This window comes from Aotus nancymaae, unplaced genomic scaffold (assembly GCF_030222135.1).
Source record: "Aotus nancymaae isolate 86718 unplaced genomic scaffold, 86718_ANA_hifiasm-v0.15.2.pri h1tg000089l, whole genome shotgun sequence".
Classification (NCBI taxonomy): Eukaryota; Metazoa; Chordata; class Mammalia; order Primates; family Aotidae; genus Aotus; species Aotus nancymaae.
This window is the reverse complement of record NW_026988504.1, coordinates 26,564,325-26,584,287: the sequence shown is the minus strand read 5'-3', so window position 1 is coordinate 26,584,287 and position 19,963 is coordinate 26,564,325. Positions and strand designations below refer to the sequence as shown.

The 19,963-nt window shown below is 49.6% G+C and overlaps 1 protein-coding gene across 1 annotated transcript; it reads left to right on the top strand.

Annotated features, from left to right (window-relative positions):
* Positions 1-259: 259 nt before the first annotated feature.
* On the top strand, positions 260-18,986 carry PSMD3 (proteasome 26S subunit, non-ATPase 3). The gene is made up of 12 exons (XM_012451988.3): positions 260-643; positions 3,600-3,790; positions 5,795-5,932; positions 7,928-8,064; positions 9,488-9,678; positions 9,838-9,941; positions 15,699-15,813; positions 15,921-16,040; positions 16,173-16,276; positions 16,930-17,085; positions 18,355-18,405; positions 18,532-18,986. The coding sequence occupies exons 1-12, from the start codon at positions 424-426 to the stop codon at positions 18,607-18,609; spliced, it is 1,605 nt and encodes a 534-aa protein (XP_012307411.1). The 5' UTR covers positions 260-423; the 3' UTR covers positions 18,610-18,986.
* The last annotated feature ends 977 nt before the right edge of the window (positions 18,987-19,963 follow it).

Here is a 19,963-nt window from a genome sequence, read left to right as displayed (position 1 = left end):
CACTCTGGTTGAGGGGTTCTTAAAGTCCTTTGTAACCCAGATTGGAGCTCAAGGGGACCTCTCGTGGACGCGGACAGAAATGCAGTCTGTGAGGGACATAAAAGCATCACATTTAAGCGCTCGAAAGAAAGCCCCCAAGAACACATACAGGCTCCTCCCCGCTCCTTCCCCGAAGCTCCGCCTCCATCCTGCACCTCGGCTGTTGATTTATTTTCCCTTTGTTAACTCGGCCATCGGCCTGGCGGGCCTGGCGTTTCCCAGAAGGCCCAGCGCCGGGAAGGGGTTTGTAGCTGCTCCGTCATCGTGCGGCCCGACGGTAGCCCGCGCTCGTGTGCAGGCCCGGGTCGGTTCCTGGTCCCCGGTGCGAGGGTTCACGCGAGGCCCTGGCCTTGGTCCCCGGACTAGGCCGCGAACCCGGGTGCCATGAAGCAGGAGGGCTCGGCGCGGCGCCGCGGCGCGGACAAGGCGAAACCGCCGCCGGGCGGAGGGGAACAAGAACCACCACCGCCCCCGGCCCCCCAGGATGTGGAGATGAAAGAGGAGGCGGCGACGGGTAGCGGGTCATCGGGAGAGGCAGACGGCAAGACGGCGACGGCAGCGACTGAGCACTCCCAGCGAGAGCTGGACACCGTCACCTTGGAGGGTACGGGAGCCCAGGCCGGGAACGTGCAACGATCACGGGTGACAGCTACCCCTGTGATTCAGCTTCTCGCTGGGAAGCCAGAGCAGCCTCCACCACCCCTAGTTCCTTGGGATCACCCCCAGATACCTGCCCCCACTGCCCTGACACTCCCGACTCCAGGCCCAATGACTGAATCTTCTCTCCAAGGCTGGGAACCACTCCCCTCACATCCCGTCCGTCCCCATATCTGGGGTTGCGCCTATATCTAGGTCCCACTGGGCCTGGGGACTCTCTCTTCTAAGTCCTCCCCTTTCTAAGCCCTCCCATCTGACCTATTCCACTTACATCCCGCCCGACTGATTTTAGCGCCCCCAGTATATGACTAATTGATCCCGCCAGAAACCAGTGTTTGTGTCTATGTGTGTAAACAGGTCCAGGATGACCTAGAATATTGGCTCCTGAGTTTTAAAACTGTGCAGAATATTTTTGTTGTCCTAGCTGCCTTTCACAAACTCCCCTGCATGAACCATTTCGACCTGGTATCTTGTTTGCGATATTTCTCTAACTGAAGTGTCCCTTGCCCTCTCCTTCTCCCTTCAGGCCCCTACTCCCGCTCTGTTTCTAAAGGGTTTAAATACACACACACTTAAAATTTTTCGAGTGTCATCTTTGTTTGGATTTGTAATTCTCACCTTTGACCTGAACTCCTATATACCAGTGTCTCCTATTTTTTTTCTCCAAGGTTTCTGTTTCGAGTATCTATAGTCCTCTTGTTCCTCCAAGTTCATGTTTTACTTTTCCAACTTAAAGCATCCTGTCTACATTTGAAGTGGGTCAAGTGAGAGCTTCCCACTGTGATCCTGATGCCATTTTCCTGGTTCTGGATCAAGTGGGACCAGACTGCTTACTAGGTTTTCTTTTCATTACATTACATGAGAAACTAGCTCAAAAACATTGAGATAAGCAAAGTTATCCTCCTGGGTGGTGCTTTTGAGGATGTGATGGTGTTGACTACATCAACTCTTTACTCTAAAGTTGAGCAACAGGATCAATATCTAATAGAGATCCTTTTACCTACAGTAGTGACAGCCAGTGTCAAAGGTGCCACTCAGCATTGCCTACTGGGCAGTGTTTATTACAGGCACTTCATTTTCTTATTGTAAAGTAATTCATAGTCATTGCAGAAATTTTGGAATGTATGAGAAGTTCAAAGCAGGGGGGAAAAACATGGTCAACATTTTTTCTTAAGAATTTTTGAGCTGATCTCCTGTAATTGAGAGCAAGTTATATACCAGTATCCTAGCTGCCTTTGCTACACACAGTTTGTATCAAGGCATAACTAAATATAAGTTTTGAATTTTATGTGTTTTCATTAACATCTGTAAACATAATCAGCATTCAATTTATTCCAGAAATATTTATTGAACACCCAATTAGAGCAGAAGCTCTGGTATTAGTTCCCTCATCTGTATGAATATGAGGAATAGTACGGTACTTTATTGGATTGTTGTGAACATTAGAATGTGTAAAACTGTGCCTATCACGTGGTTATATCATTGGCCTAGATACTCTGTGCAAAGCGCTGAATATACAGAAGTGCCTAAGGAACTAATCATTGATTGCATTCCCTTATTGCTTTGCATTTAAACTTTTTTTTTTTTAAAAAAAGACGGGGTTTCACCATGTTGGTCAGGCTGGTCTTGAACTCCCGACCTCAGGTGATCCACCTGCCTTGGCCTCCAAAGTGCTTGGATTACAGGTGTGAGCCACCATGCCCAGCCGCATTTAAACTGTTTCTAGTTTCTTGGCTATTATAAATAGCTCTGAAGCAATCATCTTTGTGCCCAACTTTAAAAATCTACTTTTATAATTATTTCTTCAGTACAGATTCCCAGAATCTGTATGCCTGAGTTAAAAAGGCTGAGTGTTTTAAAGGTTTTTGATAGTTATTGTCCAGAAAAACTGTACTGATTTACATTATATCAGGAGAAATGTACTTTTCACTGTACTCTATAATTTTTTTTTTTTAACAATGGAGTCTTGCTCTGTTGCCCAGGCTGAAGTGCAGTGGCACAATCTTGGCTCACTAGAACCTCCGCCTCCCCAATTCGAGTGACTCTCTTGCCTCAGCTTCCCAAGTAGCTGGGATTACAGGCGCCCGCCACCACGCCTGGCTAATTTTTGTATATTTAGGAGAGCTGGGTTTCACAGTGCTGGCCAGGCTGGTCTCGAACTACTGACCTCAGGCAATTCGCCCGCCTCAGCCTCCCAGAGTGCTGGGATTACAGCCATGAGCCACCACACCCAGCCTATAATCTTTTTAATGTTACTAATTTGGTAGTTTTAAAATGTTTCCATTTGCAATTACTCAAATACTAATGAAATATAATTTTTGTCTGTAAGCGATTTTTCCTCCTAGTATGTTGGTTCGTCTCCATTTTTGTTTTGAAATTGTGGCATTATAACCATTATACCATTATATTTCTTAACCATTTATGCAAGCTCTTTATAGAATAAAAATAAATCTTTGATCACATTTGTTGAAAATATTTTTCTTTTGTGTATACAGTTATCCAAAAGGGTTTTTTTTAATGAAGTCAACCTTATTAATCTTTTGTGCCTATGTGATTTCTTACATTATTTACATTTAGAAAGTCTTTTCCATTAAGATCTGATAAATCTCCAGGTTTCTTTAGTTTCTTGGTTTTTCTTTTCTTCCTCTGTCATCCTCTACCCCATCCCCTGTCCCTCCTGTATTTTTTTCTTTTTTGAGAAATGGGGTCTCACTGTGCTGCCCAAACTGGTTATGTCTTAAAATCAATATGTGGAATCTGTAAATATTGTGTACCCCATTAGGGCAGAAAAGGTGATTAGTTGTATTTTGCCCCTTTGTGAGAGGCTCCTTAGAACCCCCTGCCTGGAGTGGTGGGGGACTAGGAGTCGCAGTGACATCGTTTTCTTCTCTGCTCCTCTTCAGACATCAAGGAGCATGTGAAACAGCTGGAAAAAGCTGTTTCAGGCAAGGAGCCGAGATTCGTGCTGCGGGCCCTGCGGATGCTGCCTTCCACGTCGCGCCGCCTCAACCACTATGTTCTGTATAAGGCTGTGCAGGGCTTCTTCACTTCAAATAATGCCACTCGAGACTTCTTGCTCCCCTTCCTGGAAGAGGTGAGTGAGTCAGGCCAACTGAAGGATGCAGGCCTGGCCTCAAACCCCCAGAAATATCGTCATTTTCTACCCAGAAGCCCCATTTTATTACCTGCCATAGCATGAAGAGTGAAGCCAAAGCAGCCCATTTTAATACTAATCTACCCAGTGACAATGGAACCGTCCACTGCCCTGTAGTGTCAGTATTCCAGGTCAGGGGATCAGAAGCCTCCCAGCCAAACTCATTTCCCACTACTCTGCAACATGTGCCCTCTACTCCAGTTGAGGTTGAGTTGGGTGACCTCTTTGTTGTCCTAGGAGAGAGAAGGTGCTGCTGCCTCTTTCCTCTGAAGCTTCACCATGGAGGAAACACAGAACAGTGGTTAAGAGCACAGGTGTCAGGGCCGGGCACGGTAGCTAACGTCTGTAATCCTGGCCCCTCTGGGAGGCTGGACTCGAATGATCTGCCAGCCCAGGAGTTCAAGACCAGCCTGGGTGACATGGCGAGACTCTGTCTCTGCAAAAAGTACAAAATGTAGCCAAGCGTGGTGACACCTGCCTGTAGTCCCAGCTACTCAGGAGGCCAAGGCGGGAGGATCGCTTGAATGCAGGAGGTGGAGATGGCAGTGAACCAGGAGTGCACACTGCACTCTGTCCTGGATGACAGAGTGACCCTCCTACCTCATAAAACAAAAAAACACAGGTTTTAGAGGTAGAGTTGAATTTGTATCCAAACTCTTGACAGTTAGTACTGTGAGACTTGAGCAAGTGACTTCATCTTGCTGTGCTGCCTCATTTTCTTCATTTGTTAAATGTGATGAAAAGATTGGGGAGGGGGGAGTGTAAAGCTCCTAGAACAGTGCCTGGCACGTAGTGAATGCAGACGAAGTCCGTTTGGTGGTGGTGGTGGCCTCCATGCCAGGAGAGCCCTTTCTTTATCCTTTGTAGCTGTAAAATCTCCCTCATGATTCATGGCATGGTCCAGGTCTCAGCCTTCTCAAATTCCATTGACCCTCCAGCACTTGCATTTCCTTAAAATCCTGTATAGTTACAGTCAGTTCAGTGGATGTGAAAACTCAGAAAATCCCTGGAGGCAGGGCAGTGAAGAGTTTCTTGTCTGTTAAAGGGGAAAAGGTACTCTTCCCCCCAGCTCCACCTGGCATGTGTTCTGACCTTCACATCTCCAGACTCATGAAACATGATTATTTTGGGGAGCGACTGTAACACATTATTTCTTCCAGTGGCAATGACAAAATATGAAAATAAGTTTTGTGTATATGTTGACTTTCCCCAAATTTTCTTTGTTCCCACAAGAGACAGTTTTTTGGTCTCGTGATTCTTGACTGCATCTCTAGAATTATTTCATGAAGCCCTGTATGGTAGCATTTGCAGTTGTTCCAGGTGTGGTGTTTTAATCTCTCTACTTAGATTGGGCTCTTTGAATGTTCCTTACATTGTCCTTTGTGTCCCCATTATGTGCTGTAAAGAAGTTTATTATTCTCCTGTAACACTTTATTGTGTTTATTAATATATTGCCAGCCTCCTTGACTTGTTTATTTGAGATGGGATCTTGCTCTGTCACCCAGGCTGAAGCACAGTGGCACACTTATTGCCCAGTGCAGCCTCAAACTCTTGGGATCAAGCGATCCTCCTGCCTCAGCCTCCCACCTCAGCCTCCCAAGTAGCTGGGAACACAGGTGCATACCACCATGCTTGGCTGGTTCTTTTTTTATTTTTTGAGAGATGGGGGTCTCGCTGTGTTGCCCAGAGTGGTCTCAAACTCCTGGTCTCAAGCAGTCTCCTGTCTCAGCTTCCCAGGTAGCTGACACTACCAACGTGAGCCACCACACCCAGCTCCTCCTTGATTTCTTTGGGAAAGACTATCATCTTTATTTTTTTATCCCTAGCACATAGCAAAATCTTGGCACATAGTAGGCACTCGATAAGTATGTTAAAATACATAGCGGATGCTTAATAAATTCTTGGTTACTTTATTTGACTGAGCTTTTCCATGTCCTCTCCTAGCCCATGGACACAGAGGCTGATTTACAGTTCCGTCCGCGCACAGGAAAAGCTGCATCAGCGCCCCTCCTGCCTGAAGTGGAAGCCTATCTCCAGCTCCTCATGGTCATCTTCATGATGAACAGCAAGCGCTACAAAGAGGTATCCAGGATGCTGTGAGAGCGGGTCACAAGCCCCAAGTGATGCAAGGGGTTTGGCAGGGAGATCGTTCCTGGTGAAGAAATTGAAATAATCCCTGGGTTCTTAAGAACTGTTCCCCACACTCTTTCCCCATAGAGGCATGTGATTACCCCACATCCGGGGAAAATCCACTCCTACTCTGGGCACTGTGGGACAGGGCTTGCAGTGGTCGTGCTGTACTGGTCAGTGGGTGATACCAGCATATTACATTCTTTGGGGAAAAGTAGGGGCATTTGGAGACAGAAGGACCTGGGTTCCAATCCCAGCTGTACCCTAGGCAAATTAATTTCTCCCAGCTGGCCAGGCGCAGTGGCTTATGCCTGTAATCCCAACACTTTGGGAGACCGACACAGGTGGATCACCTGAGGTCAGGAGTTCAAAACCAGCCTGACCAACATGGAGAAACCCAATCTCTACTAAAAATACAAAATTAGCTGGTCGTGGTGGCACATGCCTGTAGTCCCAGCTACTTGGGAGGCTGAGACAGGAGAATCACTTGAACCTGGAAGGCGGAGGTTGTGGTGAGCCAAGATTGCAGCATTGCACTCCAGCCTGGGTAACAAGAGCCAAACTCTGTCTCAAAAAGAAAAAAAAAATTTCTCCCCACTATATGTAAAATGGGGAAAATAGTACCTACCTTACAAGATGGTTAGCATTACATAAAATAATTTGTTTGAAAATACTTAGCACGATGATCTGCACCTGGTAAGCTTTCATGATGTTTTAGTAAATGGTGGCTGTGATTATGGACTAATAGCTCCATTTTGCGTACTGCACTTCCTCCACTCCCGCAGCTGGGGCCAGCTGCTTTGTTCATCATGGCCACTGTCACAGGAGCACATTAAAGAAATAAGTCCCACTCCTTAATTTCCTGTTTTTTTTTTTCCTTTCCTTACCACACTGTTTTTGGTGGGTGGGTGGGTGGTTGGTTGGGGGTTTTTTTTGAGATCTCGCTTTGTTGCCCATGCTGGAGTGCAGTGGTGTAATCACAGTTCACTGCAGCCTTGACCTCCCCAGCTTAAGCAATCCTTCCACCTCAGCTTCTTAAGTAGCTGGGACTACAGTGTGCGCCACCACACCCAGCTAATTGTTGTATTTTTTGGTAGAGACAGGATTTCGCCTTCTTGCCAAGGTGGTCTCCAACCCCTGGGCTCAAGTGATCCCCCGGCCTCGGCCTCCCAAAGTGCTAGGGTTGTAGGCATGAGCCACTGCACCTGCCTACTGTTTTGTTTTTATGGGAGATGGGGTCTTGCTATGTTACCCAAGCAGGTCGTGAACTCCTGGGCTTAGGTAGTCCTTCCACCTCAGCCTCTCATGTAGCTGCGATTACATGAGAGGCACGTGGCACTGTACTTGGCTGTTTGTTTTTGAGGTATAATTCACCCCTTTAAAGTGTACAGTTTAGTGGGTTTTGATATATTCACAAAGTTGTATATCCATCATCGCTAATTCCAGAACATTTTCATCACCCCAAAAAGGAACACCGTACCTGTGAGTAGTCACTTTTCATTTCCCCTTACCCAGCCCCCAGCAGCTACTGATCTGCCCTGTGTCTCTGTTGAGGATTTGCTCACTCTGGACATTTCATGTAAATTGAATTACACACGATGTGTCCTTTGTCTCTGGCTTTCTTCACTAAGCATCATGTTTTCAAGGTTGATCCATGTTATACTGTGTGTTAGTACTTCATTCCTTCTCAAGGCTGAGTAATATTCCATCATGTGGATAGGCTACATTTTGTTTATCTGTTCATCAGCTGATGAGCACTTGGGTTATTTCTACTTTTTGGTTATTATGAATAATGCTTCTGTGAACATTCGTGTACATGCTTTTATGTGAACATAAGTTTCCAGTTCTCTTGGCTGCATATCTAGGATGGGAATTGCTGGCTCAAATGATAACTCCATGTTTATCCTTTTGAGGAACTACCACTTGATTCTCTTTTGGCTTCCCCAGGCACAGAAGATCTCTGATGACCTGATGCAAAAGATCAGTACTCAGAATCGCCGGGCCCTAGACCTTGTGGCCGCAAAATGTTACTATTATCACGCCCGGGTCTATGAGTTCCTGGACAAGCTGGATGTGGTGCGCAGGTACAGGCGACCAAGGGTCTCACTTGGGGCCCTCGGGGTCAGAGACTTGGTCAGTCACAGGCACACAGCTGTGGACCTGCAGAGGGCAATGAACTGGTAGATGTAAGCAGGAAAGAGGGGCAATGGTTCCCATGCCCTGTGCCACGTGAGGGGTGTGGGAGAGAGCCTGATGCTAGATGAAGAAGTCAGTCACTGCCGGGCTGTCCTCAGCTTCTTCTCTTCACCCCACATCAAGGTAGGACTGAGGGTGGGTAAGGGGTGGAGGAACAGGCTAGAAAACATTTTACTTCTTTGCTTAAAACCTGGAGTGGCTTCCCATTTCCCTCAAGGAAAGGCAAAGTCCTTACAATAACTCATCAGGCCCAATATGATCTGCTCCATTTTGACCTTCTAGATGTCACCTCCTCTTGCTCCTCAGCTCCACTGGCTTGCCCGGTGTGCCCAGCGTGCTCTTCCTCAGAGCCTTTGCACTGGCTGCCCCCTCTGTCCAGAACACTCTTCTCCCCACCTCCTTCAAGCCTTCACTTAATAGATCCCTTCTCAGTGAGTCCTGCCTTGGCCAAGCTATTTATGTGGTGTGTTTTTTTTGTTTGTTTGTTTTGATATGGAGTCTTGCTCTGTTGCCAGGCTGGAGTGCAGTGGCACAATCTCGGCTCTCCGCAGCCTCTGTCCCCTGGGGTTCAAGTGATTCTCCTGCCTCAGCCTCCCGAGTAGCTGGGATTACAGGCGCACGCCACCATGCCCGGCTAATTTTTTTTGTATTTTTAGTAGAGATGGGGTTTCACCGTGTCGGCCAGGATGGTTTCGATCTTGGCCAAGCTATTTAAAAGCACAGCTCATCTTTCTCACCTCCTGCGATCCCCATTGCAGTTCCCCTGACTTCACAGCCATCCTGCCTTCTGCCGCACTGCACGATGTCCTTTCTCATGCTCGTTGTCTCCCCCACTGCATTCCCTAAGGGCAGGATTTTGTCCTTTTCGCCCACCCGGAATAGTGCTACACACCTTAGGCAGTCGATAGTTAAATATTCAGCGAATAACCAGAAAAGCAATTTGTATAACTTTTTCTTTTTTTTTTTTTTTTTGAGACAGACTCTCACTCTCTCATCAGGCTGGAGTACAGTGGCGCGATCTCAGCTCACTGTAACCTCCGCCTCCTAGGTTCAAGTGATTCTCGTGCCACTACACCCAGCCAGTTTTTGTATTTTTAGTAGAGACGGGGTTTCACCATGTTAGCCAGGATAGTCTCCATCTCCTGACCTCGCGATCCACCCGCCTTGGCCTCCCAAAGTGCTGGGATTACAGGTGTGAGCCATCACGCCCAGCCAACTTTTTTAAGGAATTGAGAGAGAGTGAAGGGTCAGAGCCAGTTCAAAGAGTCGTGATTTGAAGGCTTTGACATATTTTTTCTTTCCTCCTTGAAGCTTCTTGCATGCTCGGCTCCGGACAGCAACGCTTCGGCATGATGCAGACGGTCAGGCTACCCTGCTGAACCTCCTGCTGCGGAATTACCTACACTACAGCTTGTACGACCAGGCTGAGAAGCTGGTGTCCAAGTCTGTGTTCCCTGAGCAGGCCAACAACAATGAGTGGGCCAGGTACCTCTACTACACAGGTGAGCAGAGGGGCCCAACCCACAAATCACATGTCTCAGGCCTGCTTGGTGCAAATCTTCCAAGGGGTGGTACATAAGAGGACCATTTGGCACTCTGGCTTGCCCAGGGGGTTGGATGACCCCATTCTGTTGACCAAGTCTGCTTTCCTCCACTCCCAGGGCGAATCAAAGCCATCCAGCTGGAGTACTCAGAGGCCCGGAGAACAATGACCAATGCCCTTCGCAAGGCCCCTCAGCACACAGCTGTCGGCTTCAAACAGACGGTAAGCCATAGCCACCATCATCCCTTTGCGTCTTTTTTTTTTAATTGAGATTATGTCTCACTATGTTGCTCAGGCTGGTCTTGAACTCCTGGGCTCAAGCAGTCCTCTCGCCTCTGTCTCCCTAAGTGCTGGGATTGCAAGTGTGAACCGCCATGTCTGCAAAAGGTTGCTTCACAGCTGTTTGTGGGTATCGAGAAGCAGACACTACCTGCACCTCTGGCAGTTGATGTTCAGTGTCCTCCTTGCAGCTGGGTTTAGATTATTACTGATTCCCCAGCACTTCTGACAGTCATTCCAGGCATGGACCTAGATTGTGTTGATTCAAAACCCCGAGTTCTTACCTGGTCCTTCATGTTCACATTTGGAAACTATTGTCTGTGGCCTAGGAACCCAGAATAGCTCCATAGGCTGACTGGCTCAGCCACTTAAGAGCTGGCAGTCACCAAGTATTTTTTTAAGCATCCAGTTTGGTATTAGGTACTGTAAAGGAAAGGAAGGGAGGATAATAAGTGGTCTTTCTCTCTCTCTCTTTCTTTCTTTCTTTCACTTTTTTGAGATGTAGTCTCCCAGGCTGGAGTGCAGTGATGCAGTCTTGGCTCCCTGCAACCTCCACCTCCTGAGTTCAAGCAATTCTCCTGCCTCAGCCTCCTGAGTAGCTGGGCAGGTGCCTGCCACCACACCCAACTAATTTTTGTTTTTTGTTTTTTTGTGGGTTTTTTTAAGATGGAGTCTTTCTCTGTTGCCCAGGCTAGAGTGCAGTAGTCCCATCTTGGCTCACTGCAACCTCTGCCTTTGGAGTTCAAAGGATTCTCCTGCCTCAGCCTTCCAAGTAGCTGGGATTACAGGCGCCCACCACCATGTCTGGCTCATTTTTGTATTTTTAATAGAGACGGCGTTTCACCATGTTGGCCAGGCTGATCTCGAACTTCTGACCTTAGGTGATCCACCCACCTTGCCCTCCCAAAGTGCTGGCATTACAGGCGTGAGCCACCATGCTCAGTTGGTATTTCTTTCTCTCACTTTCTTTTCTTTTTTTTTTTTTTTTTGACAGAATCTTACTCCAGTGCCCAGGCTGGAGTGCAGTGGTGTGATCATGGCTCACTGCAGCCTCAACTTTCAGGGCTTAGATGATTCTCCTATCTCAGCCTCCCAAGTAGCTGAGACTACAGGCGTGCACCATCACACCTGGCTAATTTTTTGTAGAGACAGAGTTTTGCCATGTTGCCCAGGCTGATCTCCAGCTCCTGGGCTCAAGGGATCCACCCACCTGGGCCTCCCAAAGTGCTGGGATTACAGATGTGAGCACTGCATCCTGCCAATATATGGTATTTCTATTTTTCTTTTTTTTTTTCGAGACTGAGTTTTGCTCTGTCACCCAGGCCGGAGTGCAATGGCACAATCTCGGCTCACTGTAACCTCCACCTCCCGGGTTCAAGCGATTCTCCTGCCTAAGCCTCCCAAGTAGCTGGGATTACAGGCATGTGCCACCATGTCTGGCTAATTTTGTATTTTTAGTAGAGATGGGGTTTCACCATGTTGGTCAGGCTGGTCTCAAACTCCTGCCCTCAGGTGATCTGCCTGCCTTGGCCTCCCAAAGTGCTGGGATTACAGGCTTGAGCCATCGTGCCCAGCTGATATCTCTTTCCTTTTTTTTTTTTTTTTTTTTGAGACAGAGTCTTGCTCTGTCACCCAGGCTGGAGTGCAGTGGCATGATTTCAGTTCACTGCAACCTTCGCCTCCTGGGTTCAAGCAATTCTCCTGCCTCAGCCTCCCGAGTAACTTGGATTGCAGATGCATGCTACCACACCCAGCTGATTTTTGTATTTTTAGTAGAGACAGGGTTTCACCATGTTGGCCAGGCTGGTCTTGAACTCCTGACCTCATGATCTGCCTTCTTCAGCCTCCCAAAGTACTGGGATTACAGGCATGAGCCACCATGCCTGGCGAGGTATTTCTTATTACAGTATTTCAAATAGATAAAATATGTTGACTCAAAAAGCTTGAAGGGTATATGTGAAGTCAGAGCCCAGTAGCCAGGATGTAGACCCAGTCTTCCCAAATTCAAACCTTTGCTCTTACCTTCACACAATGTCTACCTCCATAGTGCCTTGACAGGGAATGGGAAATATGTACATTGATTAGGTCAGTGCAGTGGGAGATTTATTTCTGTAATTCAGATTTGTTTTTGATCAAATAATTAAAGCGAAGGGTCTTAAAGAAAAAGTTGGCTGGATACAGTGGCTCACACCTGTAATCCCAACACTTGGGAGACCAAGGCAAGACAATTGCTTGAGACCAACCTGAGCAATATATGGAGACACCATCTCTGCAAAAATAAAAAACCTAGTTGGGTGTAATGGCATGCACCTATAGTCCCAGCTACTTGGGAGGCTGAGGTGTGAGGATCACTTGGGCCCAGGAGGTCGAGACTGCAGTGAGCCATTATCGTGCCACTACACTGCAGCCTGGGCAACAGAGCAAGATTCTGTCTCAAAAAAAGAGAAACGTGGCCGGGCGCAGTGGCTAATCCCAGCACTTTGGGAGGCCGAGGCAGGTGGATCACGAGGTCAAGAGATTGAGACCAGGCCGGGCACGGTGGCTCAAGCCTGTAATCCTCGCACTTTGGGAGGCCGAGGTGGGTGGATCACCTGAGGTCAGGAGTTGAAGACCGTCCTGGCCAACATGGCGAAACCCCCACTCTACTAAAATTACAAAGATTAGCCGGGTGTGTTAGCGCCCACCTGTAGTCCCAGCTACTCAGGTGGCTAAGGCAAGAGAATCACTTGAACCTGGGTAGTGGAGGTTGCAGTGAGCTGAGATTGAGCCACTGCATTCCAGCCTGGCAACAGAGCAAGACTCCATCTCAAAAGAAAAAAGAAACGTTAAAATTGAACTGGCCTTTGAAAGATGGGTAGGATTTTTACAAAAAGTAAAGGCTTTTCAGACACATGGTGCATGAGCAAAATGTTAGATTGCTTACAATAAATAAGACACACTACAGTTTCTTTTAAAAATCACTAAAGATCCAAGTAATTAACATGTAAAATGCATCATGTACCCCAGGAGGGGCTTTCAGGCAGTATTTTTAAATGAGATTTTACTATGGACATGGAAGCTTTCCATTTCCTGTGGTGGAGCCCAGTGGCAGGAAGGTGTAGAGACAGCTGGAAGAGAGGCCAGGGCACTGTTGGTGAGGGAGCCCGGGGAGAGAGAAGGCGGGAGTGAAGACATGTTTGGGAGAAGGCCTGCAACCAGCCCTCTGCCCTCTGCCCTCACATACCCCTGCTGCACCCCTGTCGCCACCCCAGCTTACGGAATCACTTGGGGGTCTGATGAAGCTGTAGGTTCCTATTCAGAGAGTCTGTGTTCCTAACGGGCCCTGGGTGATGCCAGCGCTGCTGGTGCACAGAGTGCGCTGAGGAGGGCGGTGCCGGCTCATCCCTTCAGGGCTGGAGGCTGGCTGGCGTTTGTTCCTGAAGCTGCCTTGTCTCCTGGAAACTCAAATGTCTCTCTCCACCCATTCTTACCCTCCCTGTCTTTACTTAATGCCAGCTTCGCTACCTGTGTTTTCCATCCCATTCCTTCCTCTCTTCTGGCTTTGGCTCATCACCTGTTTGCTTCAGTCTCTGGGCAGAAAGCCCCCAGCCCTGCTGCTTCTCCTCAAGCGGCCATTCCTGTCCCCCTCAGCTCCCTCCCCAACAGCACAGTGGCCAGCTCCTTCCCTCCAGCGTTCTCTCTGCTCCTCCTCACCACCCGGCCTCAGCAGAGCACTCAGAGCCTCTCTGTCGATAGTGAAGCCCTCATTCTCTCCTTGAGCATCCTTGTTTGCTTTCCCAGCTTCAGCTGTCACCTGCATGATGCTCTTCAGCCGGTACACTGCTACTCCGTTACTCTGCTGGGGCTGCCACCTCAAGGTCCCACAGACTTGGTGGCTTAAACAACCAAGATGTATTTCATCACAATTCTGGAGGCTCTAAGTCCAAGAGCAAGTGTCGACACGATTGGTTTCTTCTGAGGGCCTCTCTCATTTGCTTGTAGATGGCCGTCTCCTGGTGTTTTCACATGGTCTTCCCTCTGTGCGTGTCTGTGTCCTACTCTTGTCATAGGAGGACAATAGTCATATAGGATTAGGGCCCACCCATATGACCTCATTTTACCGTAATTACCTCTAAAGGCCCTGTGTCCAAATACAGTCCCACTCTGAGGTCCTGGGGTTTAGGTCTATAACATGAATTTGAGGGGGACACAGTTTAACCTATAACACTGCCTCTGACCCCTCTTGCGAACATCAGGCCTACAGATCCAGCTCTCCCTCCCACCCCCTATCTCTCTCTATACAGCGTATCCCAAACAGACCCCTCCTGGCCCCCTTCCCAATCCAGATCAGGGCCATGGGATCCTCTGACTCTCCCTTACCCCGTTCCTGTCACTGGGTCATCTGTTGAATTGTCTGCACGTCTTCTGTGCCTGTTCCTTGGTGTTGCTGGTGCCGTGGTTCCAGCTGCTAACATTTCCGGACACTCCTGCCTGGTCATCTTCCTCTCCACCAGCCCAGCTTACACTCCCTTGCCTTACTAAGCAGGGCTCCAGCTGTCTCCTTCCCCTGCCTGGGAAGCTTCCATTGCTCCCCACTGCCGCAGAGTATCGTACGGTCTCGTGAGGCAGACAGGCTGGGTATTGTTATTGTTATTTGCTAGTTTTAGAGATCAGGAAACCAAGGACCCAGTCACTCAGTGTTTACTAGCTAGACACCAGGTGTTCTACGTGCCAGCTTCAAACTGCTCAGCCTGGCATTCAGAATGGCAATGGCATGTCCCCAGACCGTGGTCCCAACTGTCCATTTCCTAACAGCTCCCCAGGCACCCATACTTCTCTGCCTCTTTTTCGCTCTGTACCCTTGACCCTCCTCCTTTTTCTACTTTGTCAGAATCCTTAAGGCACTTCATTAATACCATTTCCAGGGATTTCCCCTCACACTTGGGTTACTCCAAGGGACAGGGCAGCCTCATGGGTGCCTGTGGAGGGGTGAAGGGTCCGCCTGGCCGTGGGTGTGATCACACACTCCTGTTGTAACCCCTGCTTCCCCCGACACTTGCTGCCCCGCGATTTAGCTGCCTTGTGTTCTGTACCTCCCATTTGCTGGTAAGACCCTGAGTCGGCAGGCCTCCTTGGCTTCCTCATCTCTAAGATTAGCAAATAACTACGGTCCCTCCACCATAGTTCTTGCATGGTGCTGGATCCACAGTTGGCACCATTCGGAAATACCTCAGTCCTGTGGAGGAAGACAGGCTGGGTTTCCAGCCAGCCTTCTATGTCTGTATACTCTGCTCTTCACTGAGGCCAGGCCCCTTCCGGCGCGTCTGCCTCTACCCAGATAACGAATTGTACCCACTGATCCCCTCCTCTCCTCCAGTAACAGTCCGCCTCCCTAGTGAGCATCTAGCTGACACCCATTCCATTCCCCAGGCCTATGAGGCCTGGTCCCTTGCCATTGCTGAGCCACAGCACCTGCCCATCTGACCTTAGAGCTCTGTCATTTTAGAGCAGAGTATGCACAGGGTGGTCAGGTGAAAGGCAGCTGAGGGCTCTGTGACCAAAGGCGGAGCTTGGATCCCATGCCCTCCTCCTCTCTCTGAGCCTAAACAGTGCTCCCTTTCCCTGTTTCCCACTGTATCTGACAGAATTTAGGCCACATTTCATTTTCTTCTTCCGCCCACGGGGCTCCCTGCCCACTATGTCCCCTGTCACTCTATCCAGGTGCACAAGCTTCTCATCGTGGTGGAGCTGTTGCTGGGGGAGATCCCCGACCGGCTGCAGTTCCGTCAGCCCTCCCTCAAGCGTTCACTCATGCCCTATTTCCTTCTGACTCAAGGTAAGGCTGGCTTCCCCACCCCAGAGCCCGCTAGGCCCCTTTTACTGGGGCCTTTCCCGTGCCCATGCCAGTTTGCATCATCCAGTCCACTCCTGTTCTCCCTGCAGCTGTCAGGACAGGAAACCTAGCCAAGTTCAACCAGGTCCTGGATCAGTTTGGGGAGAAGTTTCAAGCAGATGGGACCTACACCCTAATTATCCGGCTGCGGCACAACGTGATTAAGACAGGTGTGGATCAGGATCTGAGGGGCTGTCGGAGGACAGAAGCCAGGCTGGGACAAACCCAGTGGCTATCTGTGGGCAAGTGAAGGATCTGTGCCCACCCTGCCCTGCCCACCCCATCGCTCCTTCCTCTCCCAGGTGTGCGCATGATCAGCCTCTCCTATTCCCGAATCTCCTTGGCCGACATCGCCCAGAAGCTGCAGTTGGATAGCCCCGAAGATGCAGAGTTCATTGTTGCCAAGGTGGGGCTGGTTCAGGAACCACAGTGACCAGGTTGTCACTTTCCTGCCAATTTCAGAAGGCAGGAGTGGGAGGAGTTTGGCCAAGGAGGGGAATAGGTAAAGCAATGGCATAGTCTTTTCAGGGAGTGCCCGTCATTTGCAGTGAAGCCAAGTTGCCAGAGGGAGAATGGATGTGCGTGTGAGTGTAGGTGTGTGTACATGTTGAGTTTATGATAGTGCCTGTGAGTGTGAGAATACAAGGCGGGCAGAGGAATGGGATGGAACAAGATGTTCTCTGGCTTAGAAGACGGGTGTGCTGGGCCAGGCGCAGTGGCTCATGCCTGTAATCCTAGCACTTTGGGAGGCTGAGGTGGGCGGATCACCTGAGGTCAGGAGTTTGAGACCAGCCTGGCCAACTTCGCAAAAGCCTGTCTCTACTAAAAATACAAAAATGAGCCAGGCATGGTGGCAGGTGCCTGTAATCCCAGCTACTCGGGAGGCTGAGGCAGGAGAATTGCTTGAACCCTGGAGGCGGAGGTTGCAGTGAGCCGAGATCACGTCACTGCACTCTCCTGCCTGGGTGACAGAATGAGACTCTGTCTCAAAAAAAAAAAAAAAAAGAAGAAGGAGATGGGCGTGCTGGTGAGCTTTCTTTCCTCTTTGGGGGCCTGCAGGCCATCCGGGATGGTGTCATTGAGGCCAGCATCAATCATGAGAAGGGCTATGTCCAATCCAAGGAGATGATTGACATCTATTCCACCCGAGAGCCGCAGCTGGCCTTCCACCAGCGCATCTCCTTCTGCCTAGATATCCACAACATGTCTGTCAAGGTGAGAAGCCCGTGGCTGCAGAGTCACACCTGGCAGCAGCACGCCCCTCCCTCCACATTCATGGATTCCTCAGAGAAGACTGGCTTGGTTTGTGGCCCAGGTCCCAGCCCGTCGCTGTAAAATCACTGAGCTGCAGCACAGGGGGCCCAGAATGGGGAGGGGACTTGGCCACAGTTCCACAGCTAGTTGCCCTCTCCTGTTCTGTTTAAGGGATTTGGTCACCACGGAGGACCAAGCAGGGATTCAGAGGGCAGGGCTCTACATTTGGTTCCAAATTTGGTCATTTAACTTCTCAGAGCTCTATTTCTCCATCTCTGAAGCTGATAGGGAGGTGTTACCTGTCTTGCTTGCTTCACAGGGTTGGTAAGATTAAATGAAGTCCCTGTATTGAGGCACTTAACAAAGTCTAAATTGTAAAAAAGATGGGACTAGGCTAGGGGTAGGAGGGATGTGGCTCACACTTGTAATCACAGCACTTTCGGAGGCCAAGGCAGTTAGATCACCTGAGGGCCAGAGTTCGAGACTAGCGTGGCCAACATGGTGAAACCCCGTTTCTACTAAAAATACAAAAAATTAGCTGGGCGTGGTGGCACATGCATTTATAATCCCAGCTACTCTGGAGGCTGAAGCAGAAGAATCGCTTAAACCCGGGAGGCGGAGGTTACAGTGAGCCCAGATCATGCCATTGCACTCCAGCTTAGACAACAAGAGCAAAACTCTGTCAAAAAAAAAGAAAAGATGGCGCTGGTATCTAGCTCCACGAAAGGGTGAGCCCTCGTCCTCAGGCACTGAGTTTGGTGCTGTTATTATTTGGTTGCCATCTTTTCTTCCAGTCTCCTCCCAGGAAACTAGGGATATTGCTGCCTTGCTTAAAATCCAGCTAAGCCCTTCTTCACGTGATATGCAAGGCCCCTTGTGACCTGGTCCCTAACGTCTCACCTGCCCTCCTGCTCCTGCCCCAGCAGCCAGCAGTCAGCCCCACTGAGTACAGGCCTGGCCTCTCCCCATTTCCACACCCACTGTGTTCCTCCTTTTCCTCCTCCCTGCCCAGTCGAGAGTGTTGGTCGTTTATTCCTCTCTTTTCAGTATTTCCCACAGGGCACTGTAATAATTCCTTCGATGCCTAGCCCCCAACTAGACTAACTGGAGAGGGCCTGCTGCTTCCTGCCAGGTGTTGGCTCACAGGGGACGCAGGGAGTGCAGGTTGCACAAATGCCTCCCCTGCTTCCTTCACTCCCTTACCTCTCCCCTCTCTCTGCTGTGCCCCAGGCCATGAGGTTTCCTCCTAAATCCTACAACAAGGACTTGGAGTCTGCAGAGGTAAGCTGTCTGCTTTCCGGGTGAGACTGAAAGGTCAAATTTCCACACAGAAGGGGAGGTGGGGAAGTGTCTGGAAGGGCTGGGAGCTGCTCTGAAGCTTTGGCCTCACCCTGCCTCTCTCCCCAGGAACGGCGTGAGCGAGAACAGCAGGACTTGGAGTTTGCCAAGGAGATGGCAGAAGATGATGATGACAGCTTCCCTTGAGCTGGGGGGCTGGGGAGGGGTCAGGTGAATGGGGACAGGCTCTTTCCCCCTCGGGGGTCCCCTGCCCAGGGCACTGTCCCCATTTTCCCACACACACAGCTCATAGGCTGCATTCGTGCAGGGGGTGGGGGTGCTGGGAGCCAGCCACCCCCGTCTCCCTCAGGGCCCCTCCCCAGCCGGTGACTGATTGCATAGTGGGCAGGAGGGTGGGCAGGTGACCTCCCCGGGCAGGGTCCTGGCTAGTGGTGTGGGAGGAGGAGGGAAGGATAGCCCTGTGCTCCTCTAGGGAGCAGGGGCCTAGAACTGGGATGTCTTGGCTTGTATGTTTTTTGAAGCTTCTATTATGATTTTTAAACAATAAAAAGTTCTCCAAAGCGTTTTGTGTATCAGTTACTATACTTCACTGCAATGTTGGCAGCCTTGGATTTTGGTTTTTTGGCCTTTAGAGTACTAAGCTCTAGGTGTGTAGTAATCTGAAGGCCCGATGGGTCTGCAGAGCGGGAGGTACCCAGGGGAGGATGGAGGGACCCTGAGCTGGAGTCAGGGGCCTAGGTTTACTCTGTTTCATACCTGTGTGGTTCTCAAATACTGGCAGATCACCACATCTCTCAGGCTCCTTCCCCACATCTGCCATAAGATTAGTCAGTGAACTGGTTCTTAAAAATAGGAATCCAGGCCAGGCTTGGTGGCTCACACCTGTAATCCCAACACTTTAGGAGGCTGAGGTGGGCAGATCACAAGGTCAAGAGATAGAGACCATCCTGACCAACATGGTGAAACCTTGTCTCTACTAAAAATTGAAAAATTAGCTGGACATGGTGGTGCATGTCTGTAGTCCCAGCTGCTCAGGAGACTGAGGCAGGAGAATCGCTTGAACCCCAGAAGTGGAGGTTGCAATGAGCTGAGATCGAGCCATTGCACTCCAGCCTGGGCAACAGAGTGAGACTCCGTCTATAAATAAATAAATGTTGAGTGTGTTCTCACTGCTCACACACCATCCATTCCCTGTCTCTCTCCCTCTCCTTGAGTGTCTTCATGGCCTGAGACACAAAATAATACTGAAATTAAGCCTATTAATAACCCTCCAATGGCCTAAGTTTTGGCCAGGCATGGTGACTCACGCCTATTATCACAGCACTTTGGGAGGCCAATGCTGGTGGATTCTTTGAGCTCAGGAGTTCCAGATCAACCTGGGCAACACAGTGAAACCCCATCTCTACAAAAAAATACAAAAATTAGCTCGGCAAGGTGGCACACACCTGTAGTCCCAGCTACTTGGGAGCTTGAGGTAGGAGGATCCCCTTGAGCCTGGGAGGTGGAGGCAGAGGCTGCAGTGAGCTGAGATCCTGCCACT

Bases quoted from the DNA above. Each gene is read 5' to 3' on its own strand.
- PSMD3 (XM_012451988.3), top strand. From the start codon at position 424: ATGAAGCAGGAGGGCTCGGCGCGGCGCCGCGGCGCGGACAAGGCGAAA. The intron at 5,933-7,927 runs GTATCCAGGATG...TGGCTTCCCCAG, and splicing joins ACAGCAAGCGCTACAAAGAG to GCACAGAAGATCTCTGATGA. The intron at 16,041-16,172 runs GTGTGGATCAGG...TTCCTCTCCCAG, and splicing joins GCACAACGTGATTAAGACAG to GTGTGCGCATGATCAGCCTC.